Below are 14,458 nucleotides of genomic sequence, written 5' to 3'. Positions count from 1 at the left end.
CTTCCGTCGTGGCCGTGCGAAGCAAAGCAGTTCTTCCTTGGGGATCCAGTTTTCTGGCGCGCACTTTCCCTGCTTCAAGGCACTCCAACGCGATTAGTGTGAAGCTGACACAAAGCACGTGAGTACATTTCATCTGACTGGGAGCATCAGGCTGACGAGCTCGGCATATTCTACTCGCTGATTCCGCGGCAATGCGTCGTGGAACCCGGCAGATCCGGCCGGGCATCTTTTTTCAGGTTTTGGTCAAAACCTGAATCCAAGGAACCAGGTCGCTTTCACCCTGCGCCTTGCATTGCTCTTTGATTGCGACCGACGCCGGAAGCGCGCGCCGCGTGCGTGATCCGCGTGGGAGGGAGAGATGCCATGTCGGTGGTACAGTATTACTGTACTTTGCTCCGTTCCGTTTGAGAGTGGCCTCGTGTTTCTTACGGTGCTTACTGCATCTGCGTCGGAAGAGCTGACCCGAAACCACATCAAAGAATGAGTTGATAGCATAAAACTACTACCACATTTCTGCTCAAATTTTGAAAAATTACCACTTTGGAGCTCACGCACCGGTTTGGTTCGGCAAAATAGTATTGATACTATTCACTTATATCTGTTTTTATTTTATACATGATTTCTAGTTGCGCCTAATATATCATACTCTATGTGCATGATATTTTTTCTTAATTTTTCAAAATTTAGAAGTGCATTATTACGTTATGTCATGAAATATGATTTTTGCATAATATGAGAGAAATAGATATAAAAATGGATATAAAAGCCATAACAACAATGCCACGGCAAAATTAGTGATAAAAACATGAAAAAAAAAACTAAGAAGGAGCATATGAGACTATAGTGTGGGCATGACATAGTGGTAGAGACTTGGTGATGCGTCCCTAGTTCTTTTTCTTGACAACTTAAAGTCTCTTCATTCAATATAAAATAGTGTTCCATTAGAGACTAATAGAGAAATTAAACTTGTTAGTCCCTACTTGCTTTTCAACAAGGGTTCGACCTTCTCCCGCAGAGGCAAGTGAATATATTGATCTGGACGGTTTGATAAGTCCCAACTCCGACAAGGGGTTCAACTGATGCCATGAGAAAATTTCATAATTTTATGACCAGGTTATGGCATGGGAAAATTTGATTATTTGAATGTTGTTTCTTCCTTCATTGGAATTTCAGGAGTTCCCCTCCTTGGGACATGTAAAGACCTATCTAAGAGCATCTTCAACAACACCATCAAAGACCCCCCATCCGTATGTTGAGGGTCCGACCACACATTCATGCTCCACCCCTCCATCGGTCAAAATGTGAGCCTAAATTTTCTGAACACCCCAAAGGCCCCCTCAACATTCGGGGTCAGTCGGTGTGTCCCGAGTCCGACACCCTATAATCCCCCCTCCACCCCTTCTCTCTGCCAGCTTCGACTCCTCTCTATTCCGCATCGTGTCCTCAACCACCATCATCCTCGTCACATCACCGGCTAACCTGCCGCGATCCAACAAGCAGTTTCGATGCTTTTTGGCTGCAAGCCAGGAAGGCACGATGGATCCGGCCGGCTCTTACTGTACCGCCACCACCATGGTGACAGCTGGACGCGCGCGCTAACCCTTCTCGTCGACTATTGATTGTCCTTCTTTTCCACCACAACTCGTCTTGCTCGTCGCATGCAGCATGCCACTGCGGAAGGTGTTCACCCATCTAGGCAAACAAACTTCTAGATATTTTTTTGCAAATTTATTCCAATGAATTTCATGGATTATTCCACTGTTTAATTGCTGGAGATGCTCTAGAGCATATGCGTACATTTACATCCAGGACTATTCACATCATATGCACTACGCAGACACAATGTGTGAATGTGAGGGCCAATCCTAAGTTTTTTTTGTGTTGTTGTGCATCTTAAATACTCAATGTTAAATAAACAAATTGGGTTCACTCATTTGAAATGTACAATTCTATATTTTAGTGAAAAAACAATGCCCTTGGAGCGATAAAATGTATGAGGTTATAATATTGAAGACACTGTATGGATCAGTATATGAGGATATCTATACCTCTTTTCACATCCGGAAATATGACATTCTGATGGATACGATAACCAGAAGCTCTGCTAAAAATTACTAAAAAGAAATACCACTTAGATGACATATTTTTATGATATTGTCATATTTTGATTCAAGGTCAAACGCTCTCACTCTCGAGCTTTGACTCCTGTGATGAGTCCAATCACTCTTATTTTGTTTCTGATTGATGATGTAAGTATGATATCCGATGTTAGAGAAGTGCTGTCTGACCGTTAGAAAGAGAACGATATACACGCACGTCTGCAATCGAGTGAGGCAAGTGAATCATACTTTTCCGTGTAGATAGTTTGCGTGCGCATATCAGGTACTCTGCAAGGAAAATCGACCCCGCGGGCCAACCTGTCAGTGGGCAGAATAGCTCCTGACTGGACCAGGAAAAGACTACGCGCACCCGTCAAAGTGTCCCCACAAGACCCGTACCTACCCCTCTCCCTCGACGCGACCGTCCACCCCGCGTCGTCTCCGACCGCCGCCGCGGCAACCCTATACCCCGGCCGCCATGGCGGACCCGCCGTCCGTTGCCGCCATCGCCTCGCCGCAGCCCGACCAGCTTGGCGCCTCCGCCGCCGCCCCACAGAGCTCCAACCCTAACCCCCTCCTATCCCCCCAAATCCCCCCCTCCCCCACCGTCTCCGACCTCTCCGCCATTTCCTCCCCGCAGCTCGACCCAGCCGCGGCAGCTGCAGGCGGAGGACCAGCGGACTTCCCGCCTCGTCCGCAGCAGCTGCAGGCGCCTTCGCCCACGCAGGCAGTGGCCGGCGCTGGCGCCGGAGGCTATGGCCAGATCCACCGCTCGGGTTCGGCCTCCCGCCTCGCCGCTGCGAGCCAGCTTCCGCAATACTCCGCTGCAGCGGCCAGGATGTACGGCGGGCAGATGAGCTTCTCTGGCGGCGGAGGGCAGCTCGGGCAACAGCAGCAGCTGGCCGCGCGCGCGGCAATGCTCGGTCAGGGGCAGCTGGGGATGATGCAAGGGCAGGGCAACGCGGTCTCTGCTGCACACTACGGGCTCCAGTCACAGATGATGTCACAGGTGAAGTTGGGTTTTGAAATTCGGCAAAATTAAACTGAATTTCACATTTTACCATGCATAGAATGCTACTTGTAACAGTCAGGTATGAAGAAACTACTGAGCATTTAATTTAAATCAGTTATTCTGCGAAGATCTTGATTAGTTCTGGCTAGACATTGCTTTTTATCACTTTATTTTTAACATTCATGCTCCCGCCATTTCAATGTACTTGCTGAATGCTCGTGCCTTGCCACAGTCCCTTAAGGTTTTTTTATCATTGCACATATTGCGCGTGTAATATAAATATTCATGTATATAGAAAAGATAGCCAAATTAAATGCCAAATACATGAAAAGATATATTTTGTGTAGTTTGACATCATATGCGTACTTATCTATCAGTGGATCACATAAGTAATTCCATTTGTAACCTTGACGCATCCCTAGTCTAGGAACACCTCCATTGACATGTGTGAAAGCTTCCTCTGCTGTATGAAGCTGGAAATGTAATCAACACCTACTATCAAGTTCACTGCTCTCCCATCTGAGGATCTCTGCCTTCAAAGTGCACACGCGGAACATGACAAGAGGAATTTCAGTGCTAATTAATCTTTCTTTGTTATGAATAGCATGGACATGTGTCATACATTATGAGGAAATAACCAATCTGTTAGCTTCAGGTTAGAATCCTATTCGGTTTAGAACTTGTGTCTAACCTGTTTAGCTGCTGGTGTATTTGTGGTTCCATACCTTCTCCTTTATCTTGCATTAATGATGAATGGCTATACACGCTTTCGATAGTTCCAACTTTCCCACAGACTTGGTGTGTGCGAGAGGAGAAATCGAGGTGAGACTGCAAATCCGTCTACAAGTGGCGAGGTAGACTATTTTATCGGGTGTTTTAGAAAAAGCGGAGCGATGGCGTGTGGCTTTCTAGGCGACCTTCTGGTGTTTTTTCTAATGCGGATCCAGAAGAAATCGGGTTAGATACTATCGATCTGATGAGGTGCGTTTGAATGTTTGATTGGCCGGCATAGAACGTACGTGCTCGAAGAAGAAAGTTTCCATACATGTGGCACCTGGTGCGAGTTGCAACGGGCAGATTCATGGTGGTGCAGGATGTTGCACACGTTGCGTCTCTAGGTTGCGATGACGGATAGGAAACTAACGGCCTAGGAAAAACTAATTAGCCCTTTATTGGAGTCAGGGTATCGGTTAGGAAGAAAACTGCCTAGGAAAAAAAATTCAGGCCATATTGTAATCTGGTCTTGTGTGACACCAGACATTCACCAAACCTAATTTAATACTATATATGTAGATAGATAAGGCACATATGCTTTTCAAGATTTGTCTTTGACCTAGAATTAAACCATGCATATAAGTAATATTTGATATAGAATTGGTATCATTAGAAAGTGTTTTAATACGAACAATATCAGTTATGTACTATATAATAGAGATACAGTTGCTCAATTCTTTCGGCGGCGCCTTTTTCATAGGAACGGAGGGAGTTCATAGAAGCAGTTATGTGGCATGTTATAGGGGCTTAACATGCCAAATGCCTAGATAGAGAAAATGTAGAAGAATAGGACCGAAATTGAAGCTATCTAAGTGAAATGTGAGTCTGGTTAAAACTTGAGTTTACCTGTCAGAATTTGTCTTGAATAGACCTTCCACAATATACAGTTATTTTGGTTTTTATAAATATATTTTAATGGAAATTGGGGGTCAGTTGTATTTTGAAGACTGCATCGATGTAAAAAAATGGCAGCTTTTAAAGGACCAGAGGAAGTAAATGGAAATGGGTTGTGGATCCTGAAATTTGGATTCATTGAAAGTCTTGTGCAACGGTGCATTGCAAACTAACTAAAAGGGGATATCTGTTTAGACTTAGTATCTCCCGGCAACTCGTTCAAATAGTAAATGACGGTCGTTGTGCCTGGCAGGACATGCTTCTAAAAAATTTAACACTATATTTCTAGCCCCAGTGAAGGGTCTTCTGTTTTTGAACTTCATCTATGTGCTCAGAATTATTTCAATGTCTGCTTAGGTTAAGAAGAATGATATTACCCCATTTTACCTTTGCTTAGAAATTATAATGACGAGAGAAAGTTTTCTCAGACTCAGCTAACTACTAGCAGCTGGTTATAAATAAGCCTAGTAGTCTAATTGAACTTTCATCATGTTGCAGCCAAGGCAAAAAGGAATAGTACAAGGTGCACAATTTAATACTGCAAATACAGCTCAAGCGTTGCAAGGGATGCAATCCATGGGAGTCATGGGTACTTTGGGGATGAACCAGATGAGACCAAATGGAACCATTCCATATAGTGCCCAACAACGTTTTGCCCACGCACAAATGAAGCCACAACAAGTGTCGCAACAAGGTGCACTATCTCCACAGGTACTTCTAGTGACCTTTTCATCTGTAAGCAAAAGTAATTATATTCGCCCGCCTGCTTTTCCCCCTTAAGTTACTTGTCATACTGGGTGTAGTATCGCTGCATAGTCTTGTGGTGGTTTTAGTGTTGAATGCTATGATTAAGTAATCTTCTTCTGGAAACACATCCTAGGCATCTCTATACATATAGTGCTACGGCGGAAGATGGAATTCCTAAGGTACAAGGAAAGAAATCAAACGCAACTGGAGAACTTAAGAAATTGAGTGTGCTTACTCCAATGTTTTGTTACTCCATGTTACCTGAGTATTAGTTACCATTAAGCCTGGGTTTATCACATCTACATTCCACATTTCGCATGCTGAGTTTCACTTCTATATATCATTTTTCCAAAGGCTTTCATGCTATGCCTTTTTTGCAAGAACTACAGCCTAAGGTGTTTTATTTACCAGAAGGTAGCTGGTCAAGGCTTGTCGAGAACAGCATCAATTGCAGCATTAAATTCACAACTACCTGGAGCATCGCAAAATGGACAGATGATGCAGATGTCACCTCAGCAACAGCAGCAATGGTTAAAGCAAATACAATCGTCGATGGCCTCACCTGTTTCTTCACATCAACTTCAGCAGCAACAAAGGATGATTTTGATGCAACAACTTCAGAAATCTGGACTGAGTCCACACCAGATTGCACAAGCCCAGCAACAGCACCCACATCTCAATGCTCAACAGTTGATGCATCAGCAGCAGATTTTGCAGCAACTTCAACAGCAGCAACAGCAACAATCTCCTAGGATGCCAGCATCTGGTTCCCAGAAGTCTGCAAACTTGACGGGATCACAGCCAGGCACGCCTTTGTCAGGTGGGACTATGGCTGGTGGAAGTGGAAGTCAAGGAGCAGAAGGAACTAGTCAACTTCTGGGGAAGAGAAAAATACAAGATTTGGTTGCGCAGGTAATTGCATACCCTTTTCTATGAACACGCTTTGTAACGTCTATATCGTTGGTGGAAGGTGATTAATGTTTTCAGGAAATGTTAGTAGACACTCCTACGTGTGCATGCTCATTTTGTGGTTGAATATGCTTCGGTCTTTTCTTTTCAAAGCATGTTCAGTTCGTCGTTGAATATGCTTTGGTCTTTTGTTTGAATTTCAAACCCTTATTTCAGGTGGATCCCCTGGGCAAACTTGATCCAGAAGTGGAGGATTTGGTTTTAGAGATAGCGGACGACTTCATTGAGTCGGTACTGTGAATATGTTTTGTAGATCATGTCCTATCTGTTTCCGATTTCTAGTAGTTTTGTTTCCCGATTTTGCATTTTTGGTCATAATTCATCTGCTGGAGTCATCTTTTGGTTTGGCTGACTTGGGTTTGTCACTAGGTGACTGCATTTGCGTGCAGCCTGGCAAAGCACCGGAAGTCATCAGTTCTGGAAGCCAAAGATGTCTTGCTACACCTACGTCCGTTCTCTTTCTCTCTCTCTCTCTCACTCATGCGGTACATGCAAATTTTTGTCCTTATAAATTCAGTATCTACTTCACGCAGAGAAAAATTGGCATCTGACTGTTCCTGGTTTCTCAAAGGAGGACAAAAATCCACAGAGAAATTATGTAAGATGAAGGGCATTTTATCATTACGTTTGTTTTATATATGAAACCGACACAACACAATGTTCCCTTTATCGTCACTACATGTGCATTTGTGATCCATTTAATCTACTACTATCACCCTGAATTTTTCAGTAAATTTGTTTAGTTTATGTTGTGGGCTTATGGCCGTTGGATGTTGTCAAATTGGTAATCTGCCACAGTATGAACAGTTGTACATACTGGTTTTGCGCTTCAACATGCACATGCAAAGGTTGACTGAATTGTAGAACTATGGCAGGTAAAGGCAGTGGTGGATGCCCAACAGCTGGAATCTGAAGCTGCTGCAGTTAGAAGCGCAAGTAATAAGCAGGTCACTAATAATTCTATTGCCAACAATCAGACAAGAGGTCCTTTGGCGGAGCCTTCACCAACACCTACAGTGGGCTCTCTGTCAAAAATTCCTCGTTTCTGAGCTCTATGTTGTACCCTTCGGTGGAAGGTAATCTCCGTGTAAGTCCATTTACACAGAAAATATGTGCATTTTATATTCATGTTTAACACCTGCTCATCAAGCTGGAAAATCTTTAATGGTTTTGCCTTGGTTGGGAATCACAAAAAATTCCATTGAGTGCTCTTTGGCAGGATGACCATAAAACAGTGATATCGTATTGAGAATACGAAATGCCACCAAGTGGTGGATAATTTTCTATTCCATTCATGAATGTTTACTGACTACCTATTATTCCATTCAGTTTCTGGGTAGTGACATTAGCATGATTTTGCAGTTTAGAGCTCCATAGGCTAAAACATAACATAGATTCTATTCCCATAGTGTCCGTACAATCTAAAATAAGGGCATCTCCAATTTTTATTTACCATATCGTTCTTAATATGGGGTCCACAATATTTGCTATAGCAAGCTAAAACTGCACAATGTTTAAATCCATGTTGGACCTTAAGCCGGAGCCCACCCGACAGGACTTTTTCCAACCACACATTCCGGTCCAGGCCTTCACGCACGCATGGGCACGATTCTTTGCATGATTCCCATCAGCCATTTATGTTCCTCCCCCAAGCCGCAGCTCACAGATCCTATCTTGCTGGCACTCATGATTTCGGCCTGCCCTTTTTCCCCGGCCGATGTGGTCAGGTATACCCTGCCCACTGCTCCAGCCCCAAGCCATCAAGAGAAAGAGCGGTGTCCAGCACAAGTAGGGGAGGAAGTTTCTTGTTGTGGCTGGTGCATAACGATATGATGGACCTTCTGCTTTTTATATGGCCGACCACCTCAATGTATAAAGTAGGCTAAGGTCGATCACAAGGGCTCTATGTCCAGCCTTATTTCAACATTGGAGGTGCCCCAATTAGTATACGTTTCCAAATGTTTCTGTTCTTGGACATCTTTTCTATGCTTTGTGTCTGAATTATTCTTCTTGCAGCTGATCAGTTGAAGGTTTCACTACAGGTTGTAAGAGATTTCACATAGACTCACCAGTGGTCTCTAACCGGAGGATGGAAGCACAATAAATCTACAAGCATCTGTGGACAAACAAATGACAGCTGCTTACTTGTGTACCCTCCAATCTGGATGCTTGTCTCAAAGGGAAAGGCAGTCACCGGCTTACAGGTCATTTTGCAACAGGCTATTGCACTAGTCATCTGTAACCTTATTATCCATGAACTTTTGTAGCTTCCCCTGTTCGGTGTATAGTGTTTTGTATGCGGGGCAGCAATTTTCGGTTCAATTTTTTGTTGTTGTGGATGAGGAGCTCTCTTGCCATGATGTAGTCACCTGTTGCACATAAAATCGCAAAGCTACAGCATGCCTGCTTGATGCCGTGTACAGCTAAGGAGCACAGCAGCCGCCATTTCTGCTTTCCAGCTAATCTCGCTTCTCAGAGGAACAGTGGAAAACAGAACCAAGTATTTCATGGTTTGTAATTCCTGTCGTAGATCTGTGTTAAGAGAGCCAGTGCCTCTGTTAAGAGAAGTAGAAATGCGAGAGCGTATAGGCACAATGACGAGCACTTTCAAGCAACAAGGGTGGCAAATCCTACTTGACTGTATACACAGTTAAACAACAGTGCAAGCGTACATGCAATACTTCTTGACCAGAGGAATACAAACCTGACACGACGCACGCTGTAATGGTGCACTGGAAAGAATGGATACACATATATCTGTATGCACCGTCATGTATGTACAAGAGACCTGGCTGAGTCTACCAAATTCCTAACAAAAATGTCATCTACGGCAGTTCCGCCTTCGTTAGGGTTCACGTAGGAGACTCCGCGAGCACCAATGTGTGCCACCAACCACATGACACATTCAGCGGGCGATAGGCTTCCACAGGAACCATGCATGGCACATTTCTGTCCATGGAGTCGCCGAGACCCAGCTGCACCCGCAACTCCCAGATTAAGATATCAGAGCAAGCTTCCAGCAACATGAGCAAAAAATAGATACCAGAGCAAGTTCTTCCACTTCACCCGTGGAAAAACAAAGTCAAGAGATACCTACCTGGCCGTACTTGTTCCATCCCCAGCAGAAGACCTCCCCTTCATCTGCAAAAATTTCACAACACTCTTAGAATCAGCAAGACATTTCAGATGCATGTTGCAATAAGACATTGATAACTGCTTTGCTAATAGCATGGTTTAGAACAAATTCATTCCAGAAGAAAACTCGACCATTCTTAGTACCTGTTATTATCGCACTATGACGAGCTCCACAGGAAACCGATCTTGCATTCTTATCCTCCAAGCTTGGGGCTTCCACCAATTTTGGTATAGTCTGCGTCGAAAGGAAAAAATCAATCTTACATTTATGGTTATCATGTATTGAGTGAACTCCGCAGATAGCTATGTACATATGTGGCAGTAGGCTAGTACTTAAGTCAGGGAGACTACGTAATCACTAGCCCTAAATAAATTTACTGGTGTAATTAGAATGAAAAAAGAATCAAAATTCCTACCTCAGCCTGATCAGAACCAATCCCTAGCTGCCCGAACTGGTTGCCTCCGAACGAATAGACACCCCCATCTGCAGATATACATACAGTGTGCCATAACCCTGCAGCAACATCTTGCATCTTCACCCCTAGAATAGATGATACACATGTTGGACTCAAAACATCATCCGTATTCCCTTGTCCACACTGAAATAAAGAGCACAGTAATTAAGAACACCGAGTCACTGGCTTGATCATAATAAGTATCAAACTGCATAACATCTCAAAACATAGAACATAACTCAAGTACATTAGGTTAATCACTGTCATATACTGCCTCATGTAAAAATAATAACATGAAAATGAGGAACCCAAACCATTTGTGGGCTGTGGCACATCATTCATCATGTTTGCAAAAAATTAGATTAGAAATAGCACATCTTACTGGGCCTCAGTTGGGAAGTTATTACGAGATAAACTATTTTGAGATGGTACTTTCCAAAGTCTTATCAGTGGTTGACTATGTTGACCCATAATGGAATTATGCAATATACAAAGTAACATGCATTTCTGCTAGGTATTTGAATGTGTTTAATCCATAGAAAATATACTATTGGAGTCACAAACTTGTTTGATCCTCCAGCCGATTTGACGAGATATGAAAGTCTAACCTGTCCATACAGTCCCCACCCAAATGCAAGAAGTGCTCCTGAATCTGCGAACAAGAGAGAGCTGTTAAAAAAATGCAGGGAACTTACAACTAGAATTAAGGGCGCTATGTTTTCAAAGTTTTCCATTAAGGTGACAAGGCCAAGAAAAAAGAACTAGTTTCTAATCATACGCCTCCTCAGTCCCCAACACCACAGCTAAGCGACACAAAGTCCCGAGGCCTCAGGTCTTCTTGCAGTAATCCATGATACGTCCAATGGCAAAAGAGAGCTACTTTTTCCCTTGAAAATAATGTTTGAACTGGCAAAAGAGCGCTACATGTGAACAGTTGCTAATATTGTGGTTTGGTTGGAGAAATATCTTCTATAGAAGAAAACTCCTCTTCGCTTTACAAGTCTGATGTCTTACAAGCTCGACTATTGAAAAGGGTCACTACCGAATAATATTTTACACCATAATGCCACAGCAAAACTCACAATTTGAAATATCTACTGTTGCCCTCACAGGAATGTGTCCAGATTCTTCTAAATTAGTATTGGGAGGACTAATTTAGAAGTTTAAACAAGTTTGGGAGACGGGCTTCTAGGAGAAGCTGAGGGAGGGTAGCTTCTGGGAGAAGTCATCCTAGAAGCCAGAAAGAAGTCCCCCTAAATTATTGGCACATGCCACCTTGAGATCAAAGAAGAAATGTACCAGAAAGAGTTGCCAGAAAGAGATTGAAAGAAATAACAGACCTGTTACCGCAACACTATGGCGTCCTCCACAAGCAATGGAATTCACACGATTTCCCATGACCTTCGTGATATGCCCTTCAGCGTTTTTGTTGCCTTTCATAGCTGCTGGCCGATCCTTGCCATACGAAGCCGATTCAATGCAGGGTATAGGATGAGGAGAGGAAACTGTCCTGATTCTGGACCCCAGGCCCAGTTGCCCTTCTCCTCCATATCCCCATCCCCATACCTGACCAAAATCTGAAGGTTTCCCAAAACATCGGGTGTCAATCAGCAAAGCTCCCTACATGGGTTAAATGATAGTACTACAACACTACTAAATTCACTAATGTACATTACCTGATAGTGCTAATGTATGCCGACCACCAGCAGCTACTGCTGATATTTTCACTCCAGTATTAAATGTGACGATACAAGGTGGTGCGGAAAGGTTTTCATCATTAGATGTCGAACTGTCTTGTGCCTGTTTTGCTGAAGATAACCGGCGTCTCTTTGTGCTATCCTCGGTACCTCTACTTTCAGAAGGACCAGATGCCGCTCCGCTGCTTGTCCTAGACACCTGTGACTTGGGGCTGACTGCAAGGAATTACCTTTGTTATATGATACTCCATCCGTTCCAAAATAATTGAAATTCTTGGTTTCAGTAAATCAAATTATATTAACTTTGACAAAGTTTGTAGGAAAATACATCAACATCTACCACCCAATTTAGTTCTTTTAGATTCATCATAGAATATACTTTCATAGTATATAAACGCTGTAGATATTAACACATTTTCTTATAATTTGGGTAAAAACATAAAGATGTTTGACTTAGGACAAACCTAGAACTTCAATAATTTTGGAACCGGAGGGAGTATATTTGTAATGAGTGCTAGAGGGAAGCTTATATGAGCTGAAAAAGGTTAGGTGGCATGCGTCACAACCTTGGTCATTGGCAGTTGCGCTCTGTCTTCCATCCTTCTCCAAAGTTCCAACTGAAGATTGTTCTGCGACGATCCTTCCAGTTGGGACACATTCTTTCCAACCCCATGTATAGACAACCCCTTCATCTGGTCCCGCATAACATTCATGAGAAGAGTACGAATACCAAAACTATGAGCTCTCTCCGAAGTTTTGCATCTCTGATTAGCCGTATACCTGTTATTGCAACACAGTGAGCCCACCCAGCGTCAGCCCTCACAATCGCAACATCACTAGGAAGAGGAAAAGCCTCTGGAGTCTCCTGAGAGGCACAAGATACTCCGTTAGTAATGTTTGTCATCCGAGTATACTGGTCGTGCAGACGAGAGCAAAGGCAACAAACATGTTAGCTTTACCTCGTGCTTCCCAGCAGTCACATAACTTTGACCCATATCGTCAGTAGAGCCCCAGGTGAGGAGTTTTCCGGACTCTAAAGCAAATGGAAAATACATGATGATTAGAACTTGGTCACATTAACCAAGACAGCCTTGTAAGGTAGTTAGTCTGAATTTTTAAACGCTGATTTGAACATCTGAAATTCTGTGGAAATTTGCAACTAACAAAAGAGCAAATTCATCATGTCAAAAAAAGAGAGCAAATGACCAGTAATGTTCAAACAAAGGAAGGATTTGAATAGACAGTCCAAGAATATGAGGCCCTTTCTCCGCCCTCCTGCTTCTATCGCACCAGTAATGGTTTGATCCATGCGTGCATCACCAGAAAAATCAGAAACAAAGTCTGTTCGACAAATCTAACTACGGGCTCCTCTCATTTTCTCTGCACTCAAGAGAACAAAACCCACGTCGACAGAACGATCCATGTCTCAGTTTTTTCTCGCTAAAACGAAATCCAAAACACACACATTCGCTCACCACTGAGAAATCTGAACAAGGGTCCAAAAAAATCGGAAATATTTGGCAGTCGGCGTAACAAATCCCAAATATACACATTCGCTCACCTCTAAGAAATGGACAAACACTTGTACCTACAGCATAATCAGACTAGGCAACCCACCGCAAGCTTGCTAAAATGATTGACGAGAGACACCTCAAGGCCAAACCAACTGTCGTGCAAAACCCAACCACCCTTGAAAATGCAATTTCAGTCAGCTGTTTCAAATGCATCCCAGACTCCCAGTTTCAGAAAAATTTCAACACGGTACTAGTGGTACAAAGTACTTGCGACGCAAAATGCTCCTTCATCACTCGTCAGGCCGCAATCCTACAAGCAAACCCACAGGAACGGCACACCCAGCCAGTAGGCAGTAGATCTACGCAGGAAACGGGAAGAGCCAACCAACCAACGAATCAACGAATAAACTGGAAGAACGAGAAAGCGAAAAATGGGAAGGGGGAAAGCGAGATGCGTCACCGGAGATGGCCATGGCGAAGCCGCACCCTCCGCCGCAGACGTCCCTCCACTCGTCGCCGGCCGCCGCCGGGGGCAGCCTGACGGGCACGGGGCCCAGCATCGGCGAGCGCTGCGGCGAGACGCCGGGGAGGTACCCCCACATCAGCACCACCTGCCCCCTCCCCGCACCCTGCGCGCCGTCCTCCTCCATAGCCTCCTCCCCTCCCCCTACTAAACCCACTTCGCCGCCGCCGTTCATCTCCTCGGGAATCTCCGTACTCACCGCCGCCGGAAGTGCCTCCGTCTCGGCCACCGCCTCGATCGCCCTCGCTCGCTCGCTGGCGGCCAGAAGGAACGCAGATGGCGTTGGTTTGGCGGAACAGGGGAGGGAGGAGCAGCGCTCACTAGCTTTCCAAGCGTGAGGCTGGAGGCAGCGAGATTTGGGCGTATCAGTTTCGTCGGGGGCGGGGGAGCCACGTCAGACGCCAGCGTGGCCGCGACCGTACACGTGGCGCGCGCGGAGCCGCTGGATCGGGCCGGGCGTTCCTGGCCAGGAAATGGCCGGAAGTTTCTGGAAGCTGTCCGGAGGTGAGGACCCCAGAAGCTGTACGTGGCGTCAGCCGGGAGAGTGGGGTGGTGGCCGGAGAGGCGTGGCCTACCGCAATTTGCACAACGAATTTGACCTCCGGCGCTCGCCGCGTCCACCAGTTAAAATATTCCCTC

General features: G+C 44.6%; 2 protein-coding genes across 7 annotated transcripts; one reads left to right on the top strand and one right to left on the bottom strand.

Moving 5' to 3' along the window:
* The first annotated feature begins 2,469 nt into the window (after positions 1-2,469).
* Positions 2,470-8,915, top strand: LOC127344465 (transcription initiation factor TFIID subunit 12b). Of its 6 annotated transcripts, none has more exons than XM_071828503.1 (8): positions 2,470-3,108; positions 5,278-5,490; positions 5,941-6,438; positions 6,652-6,726; positions 6,865-6,943; positions 7,029-7,093; positions 7,371-7,582; positions 8,538-8,915. In XM_071828503.1, exons 1-7 carry the CDS (start codon positions 2,578-2,580, stop codon positions 7,542-7,544), a joined length of 1,635 nt encoding a protein of 544 aa, XP_071684604.1. In that variant the 5' UTR covers positions 2,470-2,577; the 3' UTR covers positions 7,545-7,582; positions 8,538-8,915. The 6 variants fall into 6 exon arrangements, with proteins under 6 accessions (XP_071684604.1, XP_071684605.1, XP_071684601.1 ...); XM_071828500.1 differs by having other exon boundaries at positions 2,471-3,108; positions 5,938-6,438; positions 7,371-7,571; XM_071828502.1 differs by having other exon boundaries at positions 2,471-3,108; positions 5,938-6,438; positions 7,371-7,571; positions 8,512-8,915.
* Positions 8,916-9,081: 166 nt separating this feature from the next.
* On the bottom strand, positions 9,082-14,166 carry LOC127344466 (uncharacterized). Its single transcript, XM_051370753.1, has 11 exons — positions 13,757-14,166; positions 12,742-12,815; positions 12,563-12,647; positions 12,349-12,474; positions 11,762-11,998; positions 11,426-11,662; positions 10,694-10,737; positions 10,047-10,229; positions 9,775-9,865; positions 9,593-9,636; positions 9,082-9,470 (listed from the first exon to the last, which is right to left on the bottom strand). Exons 1-11 carry the CDS (start codon positions 13,992-13,994, stop codon positions 9,348-9,350), a joined length of 1,482 nt encoding a protein of 493 aa, XP_051226713.1. The 5' UTR covers positions 13,995-14,166; the 3' UTR covers positions 9,082-9,347.
* Positions 14,167-14,458: the final 292 nt, after the last annotated feature.

Source organism: Lolium perenne, chromosome 3, assembly GCF_019359855.2.
Source record: "Lolium perenne isolate Kyuss_39 chromosome 3, Kyuss_2.0, whole genome shotgun sequence".
Lineage (NCBI taxonomy): Eukaryota > Viridiplantae > Streptophyta > Magnoliopsida > Poales > Poaceae > Lolium > Lolium perenne.
Note: the sequence above shows the minus strand (reverse complement) of the source record. Positions and strands in the feature narration are given on the sequence as shown.